Here is a 25,754-nt window from a genome sequence, read left to right on the forward strand (position 1 = left end):
ATCCCGAATTTCCTGAGAAACCGAAACACTGACTTCCACAGTGGTTGCACAAGATTTGGTTTTAAAGGGAATATCTTTATATTAAAAAAGGATACAAGTCATTACAATTAGAAAGTAAAAAAATGAAATAAAATTTCTTATCAGTTAATGCTTGTATGTTTATTTGATGGCATATAACACTTTGAAACTTGGCTTCCATATACATAAAAAGGGAAGATCAAAATCTGTTTTATGGAAGATGTAAATTGTAAAGGCAAGGCAAATTAAGAAAATATCTTCAAACATTGAAGATCTGGCAAAAAGTAGAGTATAGTTACATTGGACATTTTCTTGACTCTATTATTCTTACCACAACATTCATAGAGATTTCTAAAGTCTGTCTTTCATAAAGTCCCCCAAAGACCAAATAAACTGCAGTTCAAGTAGCTTTTGTTATATTTTTGCCTTGAAAATGCCAATTGAATAAACTGTCTCCCATCAGAGCTACTGGTAGTAAGACCCTATTCTTTGTCTAGTAAACTTTTCTCTGGTTACTCCTGTTTTCTGTAAAACAATTATAACAGTCCTTTCACTACTTATTGTCAAGATTTATATTAATGGTTAAAATAATAAAGAATGCAATGGAAATTTGAAGAGTATAGACATTATATAAAAATAAAGTATTATTAATGAGATTAGTCTATATTAAATCATTTCCAGAGCAAAGTCATTATGGGTTTTTTTTTCTTCCATTGTTTCAAGGTTTTTTTTTTGGTTTCTCTTGTTTTTTTTATTTTTGTGGCTCTTGCTCTCAGAATTATGTAGGAATAAATATTTATATACTTCAATATGCTTACTATTACAAACTTATCCCTTGTGAACCTCATGAGAGAAATTATGCACTGCAACTCAGAGTTTTTAAAATGTTTAAGGTAATACTTTAGTACATAAAACATATTATACATTGCTTAATCCTAGTGGGGCTTGGAGAAGACCCTGTAATCAAATATATTAATATTTCTTTGGAAAACTGTATGAATATTCACACTAAATGCGGTATGTGAAGAAGGATATAATTAGTCTCCCATTAGTTTTCAACAGGCTATGCTATGAAATGAGCTACAGGAAACCCTTTGATTATCAGAATTTGGAAGATTTTAGAAGCTTAAATAAGTGATTTGGGACTTGCACATTTTCAAAAGTACTAATTATTTGTGTCAAATTAACTCTGTATCCCACCTCAATTTTAGATATTTTATGATAGTATTCCTATACCTCTAATGGGTAGGTGCTAATCTATCCTGTTCATCACTCCTTATTCTGGACATAGCTTTTCTTTTTCCTTGGTCTACTGCCCCATTAACTATCTGGTGGATCTCTAGGCAGCCAAGTAGTGTGTGTGTGTGTGTGTGTGTGTGTGTGTGTGACTTTGTTCCCTTGAGAACAATTTTTGGGGTGAACACAGGACCTAAGTTTAACTTACGATTCAGTTAATCAGAGGTTCCATCTATGATAGTACATGATGTTTCATCATTATCATGCCTTTATTCATGGGCTTCTTAGACTTTACTTTTCTCCTCTAAACATTCCTTTTTTGATGACTTTGATAGTTTTGAGGAGTTTTATCCAAAAAATTTTTACAATGTTTCTCAATTTAGAGTTATAGAATTTTTTCTCATGTCTAAACCAAGATTATGAACTGATGGGAAGACGACAGAGGTAAGTGCCATTCTCATCACACCACAACATATCATATCACAGCTTATTGACATGATTTTTCACTAGCAGAGGAAGTACTGGTCAAGTCTTTCCATTCTGTAATTTTCTCCTTTGTATATGTAGTGATATTTCACTTGTGTTTTAATAAGTACCGTTTGCTTGAAGACCAGAGAGTAAAACACCAACACTGGTCAGCCTCAGACCAGGGAGTGGTGACACACATTTTTAATCCCAGTAGCCACACTAGTTTATCATAGAAACTGGGCATGCATGCCTTTAATCCCAGTGGGGCAAGCCTTTAATCCCAGCCCTAGAGTGGATTATAAAATAGGAGGAGACAGCTCTCAGACACAGTCTCATTCTGAGATTCCTGGAGAAAGAATCACCATTTTGGACTGAGGTAAAAATAAGAACCAGTCACTGCCTGTTTTGCTTTTGTGATCTTCAGGTTGAACCTCAATATCTGTCTCTGGGTTTTTATTAATCATGCTATTTATTATTTGCTCTTTCTAACAAAATTATGTTTTTGATACAGAATATCACTAAGTAGCACCAATTGGCCTAGAACTCATTATGTAGACCAGGCTGGCTACCAAATCACAGAACTAGGACAGTTTCTGCTGCCTGAGTGCTGGAATTAAAGGTGTACATCAATGTTCCTGGCTGGAATGAAATTACTATGGGAAACCTTCACTCAGTCAGGAGATAGGATTTACTCTTTTGGGACATAATGTCTACAGAAATTATTTGGCATTCATCTGCATGCAATACTTGTTTCTAGTCTCTCAGTCAATTTATGTAACATTTACAATATAGTATGCAATAATTAATATGCAATATATGATCAGCATAGGGTCACAGATACATAATTTAATATATAGCTTGTAATCCAATACAACTTTGTTTCTTGAATATTTCCAGCTTTGGTCAATGGGAGTTTATTCAGTTGAGTCCTTTGACCCTTTGTCATGCAAATCACTATCACATTTTGTTATTGTTCATTGCAATTCAAACTTCAGTGTTTGGTCCTTATGGTTTGGGAATGGGAGACAAACTGCCTAAAACAATTCTAGCAGCAGAAAGCAAGAGAGAGCACATGCTTTACAGCTGCATTTATAGTATAAGATACCACACCCAAGTGGGCTGGCATCTTAAAGTCTATTGGCTGAATGAGCAGAAGGAGCTCCCACAGTACCATATCTTAAAAGATTACTGGCTGAAGGATCAGAAGGAGCTCCCACAGCAACTATATATATATATATATATATATATATATATATATATATATATAATATTTGATTTTATATAGTGACATACTCTTTGGCTCTTATATTTTCTTGAATGTATTTCCTGACATTTATTAACAAAAGAACAATATTGCTGATAAACTACCATCTACACAATGTCACAGACACACGAGGGTTGTGTAAACAGACCCTGCTAATGGATGGTGTCACTTTTTGATCCTTCTAGAAGCTCTCCCTTTAGGGACTTTGATCCTACTCTCTGCCATATGTACACAGTAAGAAGCCATATTTGCCTGTCATTTGGTTGTCTTTATTCATTTTGTCAGTGGATGCTCTCAGATTATATTTGCTACATAATTAATAGAAGATGAACATTTAACTTACTTCCTAAACTTTAATATTCATTTAATATCACACTGATTTGATTTGAACTCATTTAAATTATTTATTCCAAATTCCATGCAAGATGTATTCAAACACAAAGATTAATTTACTTAATTAACCTTTTGATTAAAAATAAGACCCCAGTACTTACCTATATGGATTTTCCCCTGAGTAGACTGTAGAGAATTGCAACTTAGAAGATGTATTTCAAGTGACTAGTAATTATAATCAAATCTAAATGATGGACGAATTAAAGGAATTAACCTATGCATAATTACAAGGTCTTTTACCAAAGCCTTGCTGAAAACAAAGTTGTTAATCTTATAAGTAGTGAACATTTCTACTCCTTGTCAGTAGGCTGATCTTCAAACCATTTTACGTTTTAAACATTTATCTGGAAAATTCCAATGGGTTGGGCTGAAGTGTGTAGTTTTATTTATTAATCCTATATGCATTTTTCCTATGCTATTAGGTTCCTTCTCCGTGGTAGGAACAGTGAGGACCCAAATGTAATTAGTATGCAATAACTGTCAAAATGTAAGTGCTATCTAGTAGGGGAGCAAGACAAGTATAAAGACAAATAGAAGAGAAAAGGAGAATGGGACAGAGGATCAAAAAGGAGATTAGCAGATCCACAGGATGTCATTACCTCCTTCAAGATTGATGTGAGGAGTTTACCTTTCTTTATTTTTCTACTTCACCACTTAATATAATCAACCCTATAACTTAACAGATGACTCCATTTTCTTCCCCAAATCTTGAGTGCTTAGCTATCTCTTATTTATTTCAGGTTTTCTGGTTTTATGTCCTCATTTCTGCTTACTGAAATCCTACTATTAATATGCCTACTCAAATACTGCCCTCTACATTATGTTTTTCATTGTATTTACAAACCAAGTATTGACACACAAATCTCTTCTTTTTTTTTTTTTGAGGGTCAAATCAGCTGTTATTTATTGAAACTTTCTCATTGTAATTCCATTTAAATGAGAAAATATTTATCATTAAGATTCATTGAGTTTCTTGGATCCTTTAGCTAAGACAGATACACTAGAATAATAGGGTACACAAATTTGATTCCTGGGCTTGACATTTTTAAAATCAGCACAGTTATACACCATTGGCAAGTTTCAGAATCCTCATTGATACCCTTACTAGATGATATGAGAGTGTACAAATCTCTTCTTTTTTATGGTGCATAACATTTCTTCTCACCTTTGTGACACTACTATTGTTATGTTAATATGTTTCTTGTTCATTCAGTTTTGCTGGAATATATTATTTGCTTACCTATTTTCTGTAACTGCCTTTAAGCAACAACTATAGAGATTAGTAGCTGCAGCAAGCATCATATGGCTTGTAAACCTAAACTATTTTCTTTCTGGACCTTTGCAGCTGATGTTTGCTGACTTGTGTACTTTGACATCCATCCATCCATCCCGATTAAGGAACTACCTCATTCTTTTATACATTACTCTGCCTTAGTTAGGGTTTTTGTTGCTATAAGGAGATACCATGACCATGGCAACTCTTATAATTGGGGTGGCTTACATTCAGAGGTTTATTCCATTATCATCATGGTGGGACATGGCAGTGTGTAGGCAGACATGGTTTTGGAGAACAAGCTGAGGGTTCTCCATCTTGATCTGCAGGCAAATGGAGGTAAACTGGAACACTTGGCATGACTTGAGAATATAATACCTCAAAGCCCACCCCACACAGTGATACACTTCCTCCAACAAGGTCACACTTACTCCATCAAGATCACACCTCCTACTAGTGCCACTCCCTGTGAACTTATAGGGGCCAATTACATTCAAACCATCACATTTGACTAACATGTTTGGTATACCTTGACTGTTGACTGAAGTGTAATTCGTAATGTCTGACAGCATCTACAGGACCAAGTATGAAAGTTTGACATGTAAAGTGCAGCTGCTGGACAGGAGACACACACTGCTTTCTACAAAGCAGTGAACATGAGGTTTAAAAAAGCAATCTGAAGCAATTATAAGTCTAAACACATTAGAATATGTTACTTTGAAACAGATTATTTGGTGAAACATTTTTAGAGCAAAATTTATTTCTCCTTCAGGATCTAAATATTTATGTCTATGCATGCCAATTATCAATCCTTTCATAAAAATTGGTTCTCAGACATAGAGCTGAGAGACTATGTATTTAATAAATTCAGTCTCCGGCGATCAAAACAATCATTTTTTTAAACATTTACAAGCTCATGCCATTTCTAATAATTATTTCAATTATCTAAATTGTCATATCCCATTTACCTATATTCTATTAATGTGCCAGATCTCATAACTAAATAAAGCATCCAAAACTATGGTAGTGACTTCTATTTCTTGTCAAGATAGAATAACAGGGGTCAGAGTTACCATTTATCCTGGAAGGCAGCTAGGTTTACCACTATATCACCAATGCAAATATTACCCTTTATCCTGAGTCAAAACAAATCTTGAATTCACTAAAAAATATTTTTAAAACATTAGATATCAGAAAAAAGACAATGATTCTTGAAACAGGGAAAACACTGAGGCTATTCCTACTGTTGCTCCAACTTTTCTGTCTTCAGAGAGTTTTCAGGCCATGATATCCCGAGGGAGCATTTAAACAAAGTCTAATGAAATCTCAGAACAATAGTTCTGTGTCAGGGTATTAGAGTGGAAATTTTTCAGGAGCGGGAAAACTTCAGAAATTTACACAGGGTTTCTATGGAGCATTCAGCTAACAAGAACATGGAAGTAGAAAAAAAATAACTAATGTGAAGAAAAAACAAACAAAAATTAGGATAGTACAGTAAGTCATGGGGTGTTAGAGTATCTCAGAAGGGTATTACTTAACAGACAAATATTGATAACAAGACAAGAGGATCAAATGTCAAATTGCATTATATATCCATAATGAGAAAGGCTTTTGTGTTGGCTACTTCTGTGTTTGTTTGCTACCTACAATTAAGCTACATCTTCTTACTTTATAATTTTTGAAGTTTACTAGTTCAATCTAATTCTAATTCTTCATTTGGAAGCTTCATCTCCACTGATTAATTTTCATATTTCTGAAGGTGGTATGCACATTACTGGAAGAAAAAAGTGATCATCAATCATGCTATGAATCCTGAGAGCTATCTTAATGACTGGCCTAGAAAAACATACCCACTGACATAATAATAGCACAAACATCATTGGAGTAACCAACCACTTTCTGATTGGATTTAAGTCCCACTCCATGAGAAAACCCATTGCTGTCACCATTACTCTGGCAAGAACCTGTGGCTAGACATATTATAGGCTTTAAGGGAGAATGTGCTTACCATTGTTCTGCCAAATACAGAGCATTACTATTTATGACTTAAAATTATACTGAAAACACACCATCTCTTAACCCTCATCTGAGAAGCTGCTGGTTTCCATGGATGTTATTTAACACAGAGACCCATAACCAGCAAAGGTACAGAAAATAAAAGACGTCAGAATGTTCTGCATTAAATGGAACATCTATATCACACACCAAACTTCCAAGGCTCATTGTAGAAAAGGAGAAGGAAAGAATGTAAGGGCCAAAGTCAGTGGATGATTGACTACAAGGAAATAGTGTCTCATGCCATGGCAGGGCAGCTGCATGTATGAACTCTCAGTGGTTGTGACAGCATGAACAAAGCCTGTGAAAGCCAAAGCCAGACAAAATCTGAGCATATAGATCAGAGCTATACATAAAATTCCACCCCTAGTATGAAACTATTGGTAATTATTAGCTGATAGAATCAGGAAAGAGTTTTCTCTAATAGTTCAGCCCATGGTAAGCCAATCATGATCCAGTGGAAGACCATATATCCAATACTATTTGGGCATCACAAATTCATTGCAATAGGTTTAAATTTCAAAAGGTAAATGGGTATAATGTGGGGAGGTATTTTAATTGTAGGGGCTGGGGAAGTCAATACAGAAAAAGAGGAAGGAAAAAGGAAAAGAATAACACTAAGGACATTTGAAAAACCTATAAGGAATCAATCATATGACTGTTTATTTACTTAAAATTATATTGTCTATGTGTATCTATATAAACATATAGGTTAAATGGAACTATATTACTTGTGCTGACAATGTTCCCCCAAACAGCCATAGATTATCTAACAAAAATTCAATACCAGTCATGAGAAATCCCCATTGAAATTGTTTATCAGTGGAATCCAATAGACTCTCAGAACAATATGGGTTATTATATGTTATTAACCTTGTTTGTCTCCCAGAGACACAATGCACTTTAGATACAAGACCCGGAAGTCCCAGGATGTTACTTAAATTCCGCCTCTCTAGATTTCATGCTACAAGAAGATGCTTTGCAAGCGATCAAGCCAGAGAAACAACCAAGAGTCTTATCCAGCTATGGTGGCTATGAACCACAATGATGGCCAGCAAAGCACAATAACCTTAAAGGTACAATAGTGGTGCCCATATTTTGGAGGTAACCAGTAGATTTTTAATTGGACTTAAGATTAACTCAATAGGTATGAAATCATGTTCTGTCCTGGAAGCCTAGCCAACTACCTTGTGCTAGTGAAGCCATGGACCTCAGAGGAGAACCTACAATCACAAATTTATTAAACTAGCATAATCTCCAACTTCACTATTTATTCTTATGCCCACAGATAAGTGTAGTCTTCAACCCACATCAAGGATACTTCTTTTGCAATAGATGGAGACCATTACAAAAACCTATGACAATTTTTTTTAAGTATACAGTATTCTGTCTGCTTGTATTCCTGCAGGCCAGAAGACGGCACCAGATCTCATTTCAGATGGTTGTGAGCCACCCTGTGGTTGCTGGGAATTGAACTCAGGACCTTTGGAAGAGCAGGCAGTGCTCTTAACCTCTGAGCCATCTCTCAGCCCCAACCTATGACAATTAATATGCAGAGTTTTGGAGCCCTGTCCCAAGGGATACATTTACAAAACAACTCCTTCACCTAACACTCAAAGATGCTTGCCTAAGAGGTGCCAGAAACTGTAAAAATCAGAGGATCACGGAGTTTTCATGTGAAATTGTGTTTTCTAAGCTACAGCCATAAAGTCTTACCAACATAACTGCCAAAATGTGAGCTTAACAAGGAGAACAACAGTAAACATGACAAAGCAGATGGAGGAAAGTTCATGAGGCCTCAATCCTAGAAGAGAACTATAGGCAACTAAGGAATGCTGAGAGCAGGAGAAAGTCTTCCCCAAGGAAGAGCACAACAATTGGTTATCTAATATCAATTGGTTAGCAAAGAAAATAGAGATACAAGTAACATTACACAGTTCAAGCATGTTATATTTAGTAATATGTGGTGTAGTAGGTCCTTCTGTATTTGTGTTGACTTTTTTGGTTGAATAAAGAAGCTGCCTTGGCCTTTTAATAGGGCAGCCCTTAGGTGGGTGGGGTACACAGAACAGAATGCTGGGAAGAAGGGAAGTGTGGCATTCACCATGGCTCTCCTCTCTGAGACAGACACTGGTTAGACTCGTGCCAGTAAGCCACAGTCAAGTGGTGATTCAGATTATTAGAAATGGGTTAAACTAATATGTGAGAGTTTGCCAATAAGGGGCTGGATAATTTCTATGTTGTTATTTTGGGGGCTAAGCTAGCCTGGTGGAAGGATGAAGCCTGCTGCACCGCCATACTACAAATATGCATGTATATAGATATACATGTATACACAAAACATAAATTAATGAAAAAGAGGATATCAATTTGAAAGAAAGAAAGGAAAGGTAAATGAGAGGGTTTAGAAGTAGGAAAGGGACAGAGGAAATGATTTAATTATAAACTCAAAAAATAAAAGAAATAATTTTTAGAAAGTCAATGTATTACTCCAAATGAGTAGCCTTTCTATAATACAATAATGAACTTGGTGAGAAATTAGGAAAAAAAGGACTCAGTGACAACAGTATCAAAACATAAATATTCTTGAAATAAACCTAAGCAAGAATATTACAGAATGCTGCATTGAGAACACTGAGGGCACTAAAAGATAGAAATACCTCTTATGATTATGGATTTTCAGAATTCATGGGGTGAAATATCTATATTATGAAAAGAAATATGGAAACTTAATATAGTCCACATCAAAATTCCAGTAACATTTTTCACATAAGTAGAAAAGTAATTCTGAATTTCATATGAAAGCAAAGAAAAGCTGACAATATCTGATCTGATGTGATTCTCAGCAGAAAGGCAAAAGGTGGAAATATCAAAAGACCTGAGTTCAAAAATTGAAATAACAATCCAGGTCAATAAACTTAAGGCTTTTCAAGAGAGGTACAAATGGTCAATTAATTTACACAAAGTGTTAAATATTGGTATATTTTGAGGTATCTCAAATTAAGACTTCTTTGTCCCAGTATGAATGACCATGAGCAAGAAAACATAGAAGAAAAACATGATGGGTAGGATGTTTAGGGAGAAGGAATTCTCATGCACTGTTAGTGGGAATATAAATTAGCCTAACTACTATGAGATCAGTATCATTATGACTCGAGCAATACAGATCATTTTTCCTGCTTAAAAGTGTTTAAGATCACAAAGTCACATAAAGATATCCTTTTAATCTTGGTATCTTTAATATTAGTTATGAAAGATTCGTTCTTGGTATTTGTGAGTGCAGTTCAAACTATCTTGCCTTTTATTATATGAATAGGCCACAATCTGTTTAACAATGTTCTTGTTGATGATGTACCAGTTTCCTTTCCTTTAAGATCTTCAGTCACCACTAAATGATAGATAGTCTCCTATACCTGGTTGGGGGTGCAACAGATCACAGGTGTAGTGATCTGATGAAAATAGTGACTGCAGTGGAGGAAATAAATACCAACAGGATTTAGTTAGGAACTATGTTGAGGAGGAATATTTTTGCCAAGAAGTGATAACTGCAATGGAAATCTCTGGAAATTTGTATTCTTAATATGAAAGAGAAATGGCAACCTTGTTAATATTGTCTCTTCATCAAAATTACTAATAAATGTCAGCTTCATATAATATATTACAATATACAATGTAATGTGCACAGCCCAAAGACTGAGGAATATTGGAACCTAGCCAAGAACTTTATTTTGTAGCCAAGAATTTTCATTAATAGTTAACATGGTGCGTACACTGGGATGGAAATGAAAATTCTAGGTCTTCCTCTTCTTTTTTTTAACTGTATTTAGTATTAACAAGTGATTTCAATCTTGGCTTTTTTAGTTGCTAGAAACATGACCAGAGAAAGCTGCTTCTTTTCTTTAGGTTTCAGGTATTTTTACATATAGATTGGAGTTGTGTGTATATCTACACAAAGAAAAAAGAGAGGGGAGAAGAAGGGAGAGAGAAAGAGAGAGAGAATACTAATAATAATTATTACAATAAAATTTGATAAACAGGGAGCTAATTATCTGGGATTTGAATTCTTTTGAAAGAGTATGCCTTTGGATCAGAGCTACTATAGAAATCCCAGGTAAGGAGGCTTCTGGATATCTTATCAGAAGGTAAAGTATAAGCTTGTATCCAAACAACCTGGACAAGCGAGAAATGATAATGGGTCCTCGAGTCAGCACACCAAGAAACCTCCAAATTATTTGTGACAGTGCTGAGGAAGCAAAGCTGGGGTAAAAATAGTCTGTCTGGATGTTCTCTTATCTACACCATTATTTAATTATTTCCAAGGTTAGAAAACTGTGTAAAGACTATCTTCCAAAGAAAGCTGAATATAAAACTACTTCTCATTATCAGAGAAGTAAAACCATATAAAAGCATTATTATAGAGAATAATCTACACAGGCATGATTGCCTGTGATAAAGAACAGCCTGTTAAACAAAGACAATGCCTCTGGTCATGTGGGTTCTCCTTTACTTGTTCTGTGTCCTAGAAAAGCTTAACTGGACAGTGCTCAATGACAAAAGCATAAAGAAGTATGGGCCTGCCCATGTGTTTAACCAACGCTTACTGAATGTATACTATAAGCTAAGTTCTACTATGGGGAGTGAGCCAGATAAAGCATTATTCATATCAAGGAAACTAGAGTGTGTAGAATATGCCTAATCCAGGATAATCTTTAATATAAATTCCATTATGTTTATCAGAAGATCTGTGTGATAGAGAAATAAATATACCTTGCAAAGTTGAATCACATCAGAGTGGTGATGAAGTCATGCCAAGTGAGGGTAATAGAAGAGTCTTCATCGAGAAAGAAGGGTTCAATAATGGTTTAGAAAAGGCAGAACAAAATTAGTGATATTAAGTTTTGAGGGTACATTATTAAAGGCACACGTGTCTATTGTAATGTCTCAGAGATAGCAGAAAGAACCTTTGCCAGGAAATAGCAAGGAGACCCATGTGGCTAGAGCAATGAACAAGGGTATAGGCTAATGAGAGGTCAGATCCAGAGATAATAAATGAAACATTACAGATGCCCTTTCTCCCCATTCCAAGGTCACTGTGTTTTCTCCGAGTAAGATGGAGATCTACAGAAGGACATTCAACAGAGAAAGGCTAAGAGTCCTTTTTCTGGTTTGGGTTTTAGCCTTATAAGCACATGAGCAGACAACTCAAACGTGCAATATCAAACATCCGACCTACCGAACTATGGCCTAATAAATGAGGTCCCAACTTCTGTGTTTGGTTACACAGCAATAGAAAATTAATGGATCAGTTTTGCTAATCTTTTCTACTATATTGTATATTACTAACATTTCTTTTAGTTTATAATTATAATGACCTTTAGATAAATGAATACATTACAGTGCCTACATACCAGGGCAGGATTCTCTCTGAGAAAGATGTATACTTATTATAAATAGATGTACTAAAAAGGAAAATCTACCCAGTTGCTAGTGAGGGCTCAAATAGCTATGCTTATTAGCGACATCCTGCTGCTTTTTGGGTAGTGACAGACATTTCATAAGCAGAGTTAGGCACTCAAGAATGTCCTAATTGGAACTTCTTTTGGAAAACCATGAAGAAACTTTTCCAAAGTTCTTTACTAAGTTACCTGAAAGAGATAGAAGTTTAAGAGTGATCTGAAAATTAGAACAAAAGACTATGTCTAGAGTATTGCATACTTTTTCTATAAACACTGAAACTAGTATTGGTCATTTCCTTGAATAACCAGAGTACCAGAACGGTGGTAAGAAATGTGTTTACAAAGAAAAATCTTCCCTGTTCCCATATCCTAGGCTGTTTGGATGCTCACCTTCCTAGACCTGGATGGAGGGGCGGAGGACCTTGGACTGCCCACAGGGCAGGGAACCCTGACTGCTCTTTGGACTGGATAGAGAGGGGGAGGGGAGTGGGGCATGGGGAGTGGGGGGAGGGAGGGAAAGGGAGGTGGGGAGGAGGCAGAAATTTTTAATAAAAAAAAAGAAAGGGAAAAAGAAGAAAAATCTTCATTGATTTTCAAGGAAATTTAGTTCAAATCTTTCTTTTTTATGCCCCTTCTTCTAAAAAGTCACAAACTAGGCCAAGGATCCTTCTTTTAGTATCAAACTTCATTAATGGCTGTAACACTTAAGTTTATCCCAGCCACAAGCTTTGCAAAGATTTAGTGGCTATAGAGAACAGTCATCTGTCTATTTGCATATATGGGTGAATAATTTGGGCCAGAGTCAGCTAGGCTGAATGAACTCTACTTCACAGAGTGGTAGGTTGACTCATTTATTTATTTGCAGTCTGTTAACAATGGATGGTATCAGTTCTCTGGTGCTGTCACCTTGGTGACTAAAATAACTGACGAGTGTTTCATCTTTCAAATGGGTAGCGTGGCTTTCTTCATCAAGCAATGGCCACAAGAAGTCTAAAACGCCTAGGAGAGAGTCAGACCCAACTAAAAACCATATTTCAAGGCTTCATTGAGCATTGTCTGTTTTCCAAGACAATTTATGTGACCAAAGCTACAGTTTAAATAAGAAGATGTTATTACTCAAGGATTTACTTATAGGATGGAAATTATTACAACCATTTTTTTTGTTTTGTTTTGTTTTGAGACTGAGTCTCTATATGTACCCCTGGATCTTCTGGAACTTACTATGTAGACCAATCTAGCCTCAAAGCCTCAATCTCACAGGAATTCATCTGCCTATGCTTCTTAAGTGCCGAGATTAAAGTGTATGCCCCCAACGACATGTTTTTTGGCGAAATGTCTGTCTCATTGTCTTTCATGCCATTGTTGAAGAGAGAATCTTTGCTCCTCCTTTTCAATACCCTGAGCATTCAATATAATGCACCACAATAGTTGGTTATTCTATGTGCTTTAAAGAAGAACCAACGACAGTTGTAGTTTCTGAACCAGAGTTACTCATTTTAGTAAAATATAATGAGAAAGATTTCAAAAGAATCCTGAGCCTCGGTATCCCCCCACTAAAAAACGAAAGTCAACTGCATGAGTCTTAGCAGAAGTTGATAAGAAGTGCCACCTGGGAAACTTCTCCCACTGTCAGATTCCCTGCAAAGGCTGTCAGCGACATTCTTAAACTAAAGTGCCAGTGGCACTCCAGCTCTGTCCCCAGAGAATTCACACACGTCATCTCCTTGCATATTTTTATCACATCAATGATTCTTCAATTTGCTGTGGCTTGAGAAATGGCAAAAGGGAAAGTTTATGAACTTTCCCATATATGCAGACATCTGGTTAAATCAGGCAAGGCCCACAGATCACTTCGTCAAAACTTAGCTTTCTCCCCATTTAATATTTTAACCAAGAACTTCAAAGTATTGAGTACTTAGAAAACAAACCTGTTCCCAATCCCTCTTTAATACATTAGCATGACCTAACCCTGGTTATTCTAAATAGCTTAGCGTATTCCTGATTCTAATACAGATAGGCAGTCAAATCTTATTTAAAACTGCAGTATCACTGTTACTGCTTCCAGCTGCTCTAACTTCAGTCTCTAGTTAGAAGAATTCTGATGGGTGAGTAAAGCAAAATCAAGCAGGGCAGGACTATGATCTCTTTTGTTTTAAATTCGAAACTTGTCCTGAGCTGGGCAGCTGCTCGAAATGGTCCATCTGGCCTTAGTTGGTCCAGATGGCCAAAAACTAAGGGGGGGAAATGGACTTGTGTGGAAAATGGAGTACCCTAGTTAATAATGGCTGAAGACAATGCCTTTGCATCCTTGCACCAAAGAAATAGTAATGGACCTGTCAGAGGCGCCTGGTCACCTGGGTCACCACACCTGTTCCCTATTGATGTGTGTGCTAATCTCTGTAGTCTCTGGATTATAGTCACAAATGACAATTCAAGAATCTGTTGGTCATAGCTTCAAATTGCCCTGCTATAATCACAAATATGAGACAAAGGAAAATAATTATTTAACCTGCACTTGATATCAAGTCTGCCTGACATCTCACAGCCTTCTATTCAGTTCAGCCTGCTATTTTCCTGTGGGTTAGAAAGCAAACAATCCACCCAGCCTGTAGGCAGCCCGCAGGGCTTTCATGCCTGAAGTGCTGAGAACATTGTCAGTGGAACTATTTCTCAGATATTGGCAGAGATGTATATCTCAGAACCAACTGAGTAACTTCAAATGAGAAGCTACCTATGTTATTTGATTTTTCGGGTATTTAGGAGAGGGATTGAACTTCTGAAAAACTAAAACAACAACAAACAAACTAAACTAAATACCCAAACTTAAAATAACCCTTCTGTTGGCGGGAAGGCAGGGAAATAACTTGATGTCAATAAACACAAGTTTTTTTAAATTGAAATGAGTTTGAAATTTGTTAAGTATACCTAAAATTGCCCAGACCATCTCTTTTATCCTAAACAAACAAACATCCCTATTTTATGTGATGCCAATGAGTTAAAGGTCCTCATTGCCTGGAAGGAGCTCTACTTTCTCCTCCTACTTTATGTGCTTCACAGACTCAGCTGAGGCTCCTCTTCTGCATTCAGGTCATTTGTCCAATATTTGCCTTGCTCCCTTTCTCTGCTCTCCTTCCCTTCTCTGTCCCTCACAGCCACTTGCTGTCTTAGACATCCTCTTTGATGCACTATTATCTTCTCTATTCCAAATGATTATTTCTGCCATGCGAGATTATATGCCCCTGAGGTTAAAATTGTATTTTGCTTTCTTTGATACCTAGCATAATACATGGCCCAAAGAAATCATTCAATAAGCATTAATCAAATAAGGGAACTGATGAATGAATCACCACTTAAGTGATGCCAAGAATATGACTTCGCTAATTTTAATACTGTTCATTAATTTACTAACTGACTCTTTACTAATGGCCTACTACAAATCAGATATTATGCCAAGTTGCAGATACATGGACATGGGCCAAGTCAAAGACATTCTTGCAATACAAGGGATAAAGTATAAAATTAAGAATGGCGGCTTCTCAGGAAATTCGGGATCAAATTACCCCTGGACCCAGCAATACCACTCTTGGGAATATACCCAAGAGAGGCCTTATCATACAACAAAATATATGCTCTACTATGTTCATAGCAGCATTGTTTGTAATAGCCAGAACCTGGAAACAACCTGGATGCCCTTCAATGGAAGAATGGATGAAGAAAGTATGGAATATATACATATTAGAGTACTACTCAGCAGTAAAAAACAAGGACTTCTTGACTTTTGCATGCAAATGGATGGAAATAGAAAACACTATCCCGAGTGAGGTAAGCCAGACCCAAAAGGAGGAACATGGGATGTACTCACTCATATTTGGTTTCTAGTCATAAACAAAGGATATTGAGCCTATAACTAGTGATCCTAGAGAAGCTAAATAAGGAGAACCCAAAGAAAAACATATAGGCATCCTCCTGAATATTAACCTTCATCAGGTGATGAAAGGAGACAGAGACCCACATTGGAGCACTGGACAGAAATCTCAAGGTCCAAGTCAGGAGCAGGAGAGAGAGCACTAGCAAGGAACTCAGGACAGCGAGGGGTATACCCACACACTGCGACAATGGGGGATGTTCTATCGGGAACTCACCAAGGCCAGCTGGCCTGGATCTGAAAAAGCTTGGCATAAAACCGGATTCGCTGAACATAGAGGACAATGAGGATTACTGAGAACTCAAGAACAATGGCAATGGGTTTTTGATCCTACTGCACGTACTGGCTTTGGGGGAGCCTAGGCAGTTTGGATGCTCACCTTACTAGACCTGGATGGAGGTGGGAGTTCCTTGGACTTCCCACAGGGCAGGGAACCCTGATTGCTCTTTGGGCTGACGAGGGAGAGGGACTTGATTGAGGGAGGGGGATGGAAATGGGAGGCGGTGGCGGGGAAGAGACAGAAATCTTTAATAAATAAATAAATTTAAAAAAAAAAGAAAAAAGAATGCTTAGTTTTAGGTATGATTGCATAGCAACAGAAACTTATGTTGCCTCAGAATTTCTAAAGGTGATATATTACAAGATTACTGTTTCTATCTGGGAAGGGGCAGGTTTTTCTCCAAAGAACAAATACTGTCTAAGGTCAATTATGCCTACTACTCTATACCAAGAATGACAGTAAGAGTTATGCTAAAGTAAGTGGGAAAAAACCGAAGAGATACCAACATTAAACAAAGAATTACAGGCAAAAAAGGGATTTGCTAGCAGTAAAAATGGTCTTCTATAGGGAAGAACACACTAATTGGTTATCTAATACCAAATGGTTGGCCCTGAGAACATACATACAAGCAACATCATATAGACTGAACAGGTTATATTTAAGATTAAATGTATGTACAGTTAATGAACAAATAGGACATATATTTGAAAAAGAGGAAGGAAGACAATATTGGAGGGCTTGGAGGAAGGAAAGCTAAGGGAGAAATGATGTAACTATACTATAATTTCAAAACTAAAATAAAAAATTTAAGAAAGTTGAAAAGAATTAATTGAACGAAATGGAATTTGGGGTGATATTAGTGCTGTGGCATCCATCCTATTCTAAAGATAGGACAAGATTCTTTCACCCCAACTCTCGTGATAAAAGAGACCGATACCTTTTTCAAATGCCATGAATTTACCAAGTTGCTGAAATTACAGTGTTTCCAAGGTTCAGAAAGGAAGAATTTTCTGAGAACCTCTCTTGTGTCTTCAGTAGTTTGGGATTTATATGAAGATAGTAGGTTAGTTAGAGTACCCAACATGAGGTGAAAGCAGAAAGGTTAGCAGTTGCTAGATTTCATTTAGCAAGACAAGACTATCGTAGTTCTTAATCGGCCAAATTAAAATGGTGGGGAAGATAGCCAAATATGAGTCACCTTGGCAGCATGTCAGACAGTATATGTTCTTAATTATGGGAGTCCTAGGAATAAGAAACTGCCTGGGATATTCTGCTAAAGCTGATGACTAAGGGAAAATGGTAAGCCATTTCAGAAGAGTTCATTATTCACCTGGAATGATGTCAGATGTGGCAGCACTTAGAATCTTTGAGGAACTTGAGTTCAAGTCAAGCAGACCAGTGCTTGCTTACAGTTTAGCTATTAAAAGCACCTGTAACTAAAATACACTGTTCAGTCATATGAAACTCTCTAACCCTAAACCTCCAGCCATGACTGATGACCAAATCAATCACAAGAGTTGGGGAGTTCAAAACATAGTGGATGAACTGTGAAAAACAAAAACCCAAAGTGTTTTATATTGCTGCACATGTTTAAGATAAAGGTGAGGGCTGAGCAAAAAGCAAAGAAAAGAACGTTGACCTTAGGTAATGTAGCAGGATACAAGATTAACACCCTTCACAATAGCAACAAATAACATAAAATATCTGGGAAGAACTCTAACCAAACAAGTGGAAGACCTGTATGACAAGAACTTTACATCTTTGGAGAAAAAAATTGAAGAAGACACAAGAAAATGAAAAGATCTCTCGTGCTCTTGGGTAGATAGAATTAACATAGGAAAAATGGCAATCTTACCAAAAGCAATCTACATATTCAATACAATGCCCAGCAAAATCCCAGAAAAATTCTTCACAGACTTGAAAGAACAATAGTCAACTTCATATGGAACAGCAAAAAACCCAGGATAGCAAAACAATCCTGTACAAAAAAAATGAACTTCTGGAGGCATCACAATCCTTGATTTTGAATTCTACTGCAAAACTAGAGTACTGAAAACACCTGGTTTTGACATAAAAACAGACAGGTGGACCAATGCAACTAAATCAAAGACCCGGATATCAATCCACACACCTAAGAACCTCTGATTTTTGACAAAGAAGCAAAAAATATAAAACGGAGAAAGGAAAGCATATTCAACAAATGGTGCTGTCATAACTGGATATCAACTTGTAGAAGAATGAAAATAGACCCATATCCATTACTATGCACAAAACTCAAGTCTAAATGGATCAAAGACTTCAATCAATATAAAACCAACCACACTAAATCTCATAAAAGAGAAATTGGACAGGACACTTAAATGCATTGGCACAGGAGACCACTTACTAAATATAACCTCAGTAGTACAGACCACTGAGAGAAACAATTAATAAATGGCTCTCCTGAAACTGAGGATCTTCTATAAAGCAAAGGACACAGTCAACAAGACAAAACAGCAGCCTACAGAATGGGAAAAGATCTTCATTAACCCTACATCAGACAGAGGGCTGATCTCCAAAATATACAAAGAACTCAAGAAATTGGGCATCAAGAAAACAAGTAATGCAATGAAAAATGGGGTACAGACCTAAACAGAGAACTCTCAATGGAGGATCCTAAAATGGCTGAAATACACTTAAGGAAATGTTCAACATCCTTAGCCATCAGAGAAATGCAAATCAAAACAACTGTGAGATTATGTCTTACACCTGTGAGAATGGCCAAGATTAAAATCACAAATGACAACTTATGCTGGAGAAGATGTGGGGTAAAGGGAACACTCCTCCATTGCTGGTGGGAGTGCAAACTGGTACAGCCGCTTTGGAAATCAGTATGGCAATTTCTCAGAAAATTAGGAAACAACCTACCTCAAGACCCAGCAATACCACTTTTGGGTATATACCCAAAGTATGCTCAATTATAACCCAAGGACATGTGCTCAACTATGTTTATAGCAACATTATTTGTCAAAGCCAGAACCCGGAAAAAACCTAAATGCTTTTCAAACAAAGAGTGGATAAAAAAGATGTGGTACATTTACACAATGTAGTACTACAAAGTGGAAAAAAATGACATCTTAAAATTTACAGGCAAATGGATGGATCTAGAAAACATCATATTGAGTGAGGTAACCCAGACCCCGAAAGACAAATGTAATATGTACTCATTCATAAATGGCTTTTAGACATAAAGCAAAGAAAAACCAGCCTACAATTCACAATCCCAGAGAACCTAGACAGAAAAGGGCACCCTAAGAGAGATATAAATGGATCTAATCTACATGGGGTGTAGAAAAAGACAAGATCTCTTGAGTAATTTGGGAGCATGGGGATCAGGGGAGAGAGTAGAAAGGGAGGAGGGAGGAAGGGAAGGGAATAAAGAAAAATCTTTAGCTCAATAAAAACAATCTAAAAAGAAAAAAAAAGAGTGTTGAATTGGCTATGAGATAGGCTTTGTTACAGAATAATCATATTTTAAATTTTATAAAGAAATATTTTAATGTATACATCTACATTGATTTAACTGTCCATTTATAAAGTGTGTGAGCACACATGCGTGTGTGTGTGTCTCATGGCATGGTGTGCTATTACTGAGAATCTATGGAATCCTCAGGTGTCCTCCAAGGGCACGGAACACAGAGCCAAAGGAGTATGTTCAATGGCAGTGATTGCACACCAACCAGGTCATTGTTTACTTAGACCCTCGTGATCTTAACTTATCAATAAGATTATAGAAAATACAGGCATGTGCATATATGCAGATATATGCTTTCTACATAATATGTATAATAAACCTTGGCTTGTCTTATTGGCAACATGACCAGACCTAATTAATGGGTCATCTAAAACTTTGGTACCTTCTGTTCATAAGCTTCTTTGTGAATCTTCTAATATAATCTACCATCCTAGTGGGAAGTCTCTTCTACAGTAGAGAAAGTAACAATAGCCTTGACGGGAGAGAGTTCTGTGCCTATCCTGTATAAACTGGTATAAACAATTTATTCAGGGAGTGCTTCATCTTGTCCTCATTTAATATTTGAAAAGGGTAACTCAAGATGTTCTTATTTTAGAAATGAGTAAAAAGGCTTAGAGAAGAAAGGAGGAATGAAAGCCCCAAGATTAAAATCCAGGTTTTCCTACCTTTCCCAGTACATCATTATATACAGTATATTCTTATACATGTATTCTAAACTTTCTGGAGTCTAGTGGAAAAACTTTAGGAAACAGGCAATCTATGATATTAGACAAATTACATTTTTTATGATACATACCATATTACTACATTTCCCTCATATGTAAACTCTAGCCATTGCATGCATGAACTCATTGCTGCCTTTGCTCCATGAAATCCTCCCAGCCCATGCTCATGCAAGCAACCCTAATTAAACTCAGTGAGTCACACAAAAATAACAACATCAAAGTAATCAAAGTAGGAGTCAGGTTTGTTGCGGGGGGGGGGGAAATGCCTAGTTTTAGGAGGAAAAGGGGATGCTGAAGGAGGATCCTGGGAGGTAACATATGACCAGACTTTATTATGTGGAGGCATGGAATTGTCAAAAAATAAATAAAACAAAAACGATCTCTAAAGTTTTCTGTAAAATTTCATGGTTGGATTCTACTCCAGGTCTATTTCATCCATGGTCTCATGCGACAGGGTCACGACTGTTCATTAATTTATTTGTCAGCAGTGAAGATTCATTAATCTTCTAATTTCATCCACATGTATTTTAAATGATGAGCTTAATACAATGATGTTGACAAAGTGCCTATATAAATGGTATGTGTGTGCTGTTGTGTACCTTCCCATACGTCTTCCCCATTCACTCTATTAAAAAACCTTCAACACAGTCACATGTAAATATATTTATAATTATCATATTTGTAAAAGCAGAAAAGAAGCCCTTCAATACATATATGGCATAAATAAATGACTGATACATCAGATTGACTATTATGAAGTCATTGGAGATTGCTTATGGAATGAGCAGTGGTAGAGTGTTTGCCTAACGTGTGTAAGATTAGATTTAGTCTGGACCACTGCAAATAAGATATGTTCATAACATATTTTTAAGGCTGTGAGAAATGACATAGCATATGATGACATAAAAGTTGGTTTTCAATTCTCTGTGCATACCAATAAGGGAGTTTGGTCATAGATATAAACAGAAATAAAGGTGAAGAGCATATATTTCGTAACAACAGCTATGTACTGCAGAGTGAACATAAATGATGTTTCTATCTTTCCACGAACATGTAAAATACATGTGTACTCTGTACAGGGTGTCCCAGCAGGCTCTGGACCAGCTGGACTGCTAACACAATGGCCCATCTGTTCAGGAACTGTAGTGTTTATAAATCCATGAATATTTATGTATCTGTATAAGTAAGTATATGGTCAGGATTTTTCAATTTCCATGACTCGTGCTTTAATCCTGCTTTCTCTCCATCATACATATGAGTCGCATCTCTTCACGGGTCAGTTGGGAGTTGACTTTGTTTAATAATGGTTTAAAAACACACGTAGGAAGAGAAACCTGCTGGTGCTAGAAGGTTAACCACTATGTGTTCGAAGCCAAGTGTAAAATTGTTTTAAATTATACCCTCTTCATTTGTCTATTTGAATTCCCAACTCTTTCTACAGAAAAATGTCACTCATCAGTGACCATTTACCTAACAATAGTTTCCCTGTTGATACAGAATCATAACGGCTCCATAGAATGAATAGCACATTTACAAAAATGAAAATCTCATTTTGCAAATAAGTAATAATTCTTTTCATTGCAAGGGACAGTTGGGAGTTAAATGTCTTATGTTTTGACATTATCTGCTCACGATTTGTCACCAACACTTTAGCTGTCCATTAAATGGTAAAATGTGTGTTTGTGCATCCTGCAGAGCAATGGCAGGCAATGACGGTGGTAGGTAATAGCTAGAGAGAAATAAGCAAATGAATCTCTTTGGCATGAGGGCATTAAGTAGATTGGAGTTTTTCTAGTAACTAAAAGGGATCAGCACCTATGTAGCTGAAAAAAGCCATGGGTATTTCTGACATCTGTATTTCAGTAGGTATGTTGCATGAGTACATTATTCTGTTTGTTATTCCACCAGATGTTAAAAGGTGTCAGAGATAGGTCACCTGCTTCCATTTGAGTATAGAAGCTTTATATTTGTCTTGTGGAAGTATGAAACTAAATTAATTTGTAAAATTATTTCCTTGGTATTTATTCCATCTATGTCACAGCCCCAAGTCTCCTCTGTATTGTGGTCTTATTTGCAGACACCAGAGATAACAGGCTACATGCTCTAACACTTCTCATCACATTAAATGTAACACAACTGAACATACGCTCAAGCCAAAAATGATAAGGGATTACATCTCAATTCTTTGCTGGAACTGGAGTTTGGAGAAACCATCCAAACAGCATGAGACTGAGTATGCTGAATACTAAAATGAACTCGCACTCTCCGAAAACTGAAGCCAACAGCTCAATGTACTCTTCAAAATGGGAAAACACATGGGAACTGGGACATTTTGTAAGAAGAATACCTTCCATTATTTAACCAGTATTTGTTATAGTATGAAACCTTCCTTACATAAAAAAGGATAGGATTTTGAGGGTCTCCCATATTATCAGATTCTTTTTTTTTATTTTTTTTTAGAAATAAAGAAAAATGAGCCACGTAAAAACGGATTATCAGATTCTTGACAGTCTCAAACTCAGCATATTTTCTTAATATGTTTGCCTGTCCTGCAGTATAATGTAATGGCAAAATTTCTGTCCTCACAGAATTTTCTGGTCCATAATAAGACCTTTGGAGAGCCCCTTGAGTCACTTGTTGCCAAGTGAGGGTATTTCTTACCTTTGGCAGAGATGCCCTGGAACCTGAACTCTGGGTAGTCATTGTCAGGACTGTTGTGATGCCAAGGGCAACCCTGGCAGGAGCTGCATCCATGTTTATCCAAAAGGAGACCCAGGACAAAATGACTATCAACAGGCTGGGGATGTACATCTGGATTAAGTAATAGCCCATCTGGCGTTCCAGGTGAAACTTGACCTCAATGCAGGTAAACTTGCCTGGAAGAAGAAAAGGATCATTTGAAATCTTACTTGAACTCATTTCCCCAATTCTACTCTCCTATTTGATTCTGAAAAATCAATCACATTGTAAGCAGATTGGGAAGATTGTAGACAAATGAATGCTCACCTTACACAATCAATTCAAATTTTCCAATTCTTCCAGTAATGGAAACAATAGTGTAAGCATATGATGTAGATCTGTTGCTGATTATTTTAGATAGGACTTTGGCATTTGTAAGACTGACAAAAGATTAAAAATGTTTGTGTTGCAAGTACTAAACAGCACATAATGTGTAACCATTAACATTAACACGCACTATATACAATGTAATAGTTCACACATACCATGTAATTTGGTACAATTGAAACCAATCCTGTGTGTGTGTGTGTATGCTTGTGCTGGGGTTCAAGTGTGTGTTTCTGCTTGGGGAACCAGAGGCCAAGCTCAGGTATCATTTTTCAAGTGCCTTTCACCTTGGTTTTTGAGGCAGTTTTTCACTGGGACCTGGGACTCTCAAATTAGAGTAGGCTAACTATGCGTGTCCACCTCCCCATCGCTGGAGTTACATTTATGTGACACCATTCCCTGGGTGCTAGGGATTGAACTCAGGTTTGCAGGCTTGCATGACTAGCCCTTTACTGACTGAGCTAAGTCCCCAGCCCTCAACTGCTTCTAAGTGGTAAGAACATCCTGAGTCTTGGAGTAACTGTTTATCTTTGTATTCTCAATGGCAAAAATCTAAGGGTGCATTTATAGAGTATGCATACACCCTGTTCATTGTGAAAACTTTCTACCCTTTTGGGAATTGCTTGGAGACCCTTAGAGTGTTCGTTCATTCCTAGAACCAGTTTGCAGTGTTATTTAATCTATAACAATAAGTGCATAGGAAGATACTGTAACTTTTAACATTATTATTAAGAAGTAGATGTGCTGGCCTCTTTCCACATTTTTCTCTTCTTTATTGGTTTTGAGTTAGACCCGCAAGGTTATTTGTATTATTTCCCTTGAAGAATAAAGATTGGGAAAAAATACCTTGTAATCGGGCTTAAGTTACTTCATAAGAAGCTGCTGTTGGTTGTTCTGGGCTGGCTCACAAAGAGACCCATTGTAATGAACAGGCCAGAGCACTTGAAACACAAGACATCAGCTTTCCTGGGCAGGTATAATCTTCCAGGCAACAACAGATGCCCATGTGTTGCCACTACTTCAACCTTGCCCACCACATATGCCTTTCATTGCTAAAAATAACACCTGACTTTATAGAGCCAGCTGAATTCTCTCCAGATGATGCTCATCCATACTCATAGTGCTCTCCAGGACTGCAGAGAAAGAACATCTCTATTTCTGGGCTTCCCAGACCTATGTCATTATCACTTTCTTCCACTAAGGCTAGGAGTACAAATTGACCTGAGGGTGCACTGTGAAGAGTGGATGCAAGGAGCAGCCAAGATTTATGTTTTCTGCACAACTAATGAGGTCTTCTACACCTCTCCTCAGACTCATTTGACAGCAAACGCTCAGTAAAAGAAGAGCCAAAGACTTCTAAATCTCTCTTCAGCATTTGAGGGAGAGGAGCTGCTGCACAGACAGGCTTATTCCACAGGGTCAGAGCCCCCAAATGTTTAGGGTTCTCTTAACGTCTGTGTGCTCCATGAATGGGCAACTATTAACCTAATAGGATAGCTGATTTGATAAGCAAATAGGGGGTATTGGGCGTTAGCAAGGAAAAGAAAAGCTTACCAGTGTTGTAATGCTTTGTGCAGTATCCAAGCTCCTTCTCTTCTTTCAGAATAAACTGGGGCAGGGTGAGTCCTTCAGCGACTTGTACTGGACCATCACTTAACCACTCAAATATCAGGTCATTCATAGTGTACCCAACTGGAAGAAAGAAGTAGTAACAAACAATGTACCCTTTCTAGGAGACGGCAAAGTCTATTGACAGAAGTGGACAAGCAGGGAAATCATTTCAAGTACAGTCTTAAGAGCTACAGTCATCACAATAGCTACATGTCATCAGATGCAGACGAACTGCACGCAGCAAGGGATTTCTAATTAATTTATTTTTGCATGTGTATATAATGAGAGGAAGGAATCTAGAGAATCTTTTATCTCCTGCCTCTTTAGTCACTAACTCTCTCTGAAGAACAAACAAGTAAACAAACACCAAATCCTTTGAAGATTTTCTTCGCTTGAAAGAGTTGTGTCTGTAGCAGTTCAATAAGACAATCCAATTCATGGTGCCGGTCTTAGTATTTCAAATGAAACCA

The 25,754-nt window shown here is 37.0% G+C and overlaps 1 protein-coding gene across 1 annotated transcript in view; it reads right to left on the minus strand.

Annotated features, from left to right (window-relative positions):
* The window catches only part of Glra2 (glycine receptor alpha 2), a 192,312-nt gene that overhangs the window by 100,676 nt on the left and 65,882 nt on the right, over window positions 1-25,754 (minus strand). Inside the window, 2 exon segments of the mRNA XM_041639966.1 lie at window positions 23,269-23,483; window positions 25,228-25,365. Coding sequence (XP_041495900.1) covers window positions 23,269-23,483; window positions 25,228-25,365 — 353 coding nt within the window.

Source organism: Microtus oregoni, unplaced genomic scaffold (genome assembly GCF_018167655.1).
Source record: "Microtus oregoni isolate MIOR12 unplaced genomic scaffold, Mior012 000061F_ref0000440, whole genome shotgun sequence".
Classification (NCBI taxonomy): domain Eukaryota; kingdom Metazoa; phylum Chordata; class Mammalia; order Rodentia; family Cricetidae; genus Microtus; species Microtus oregoni.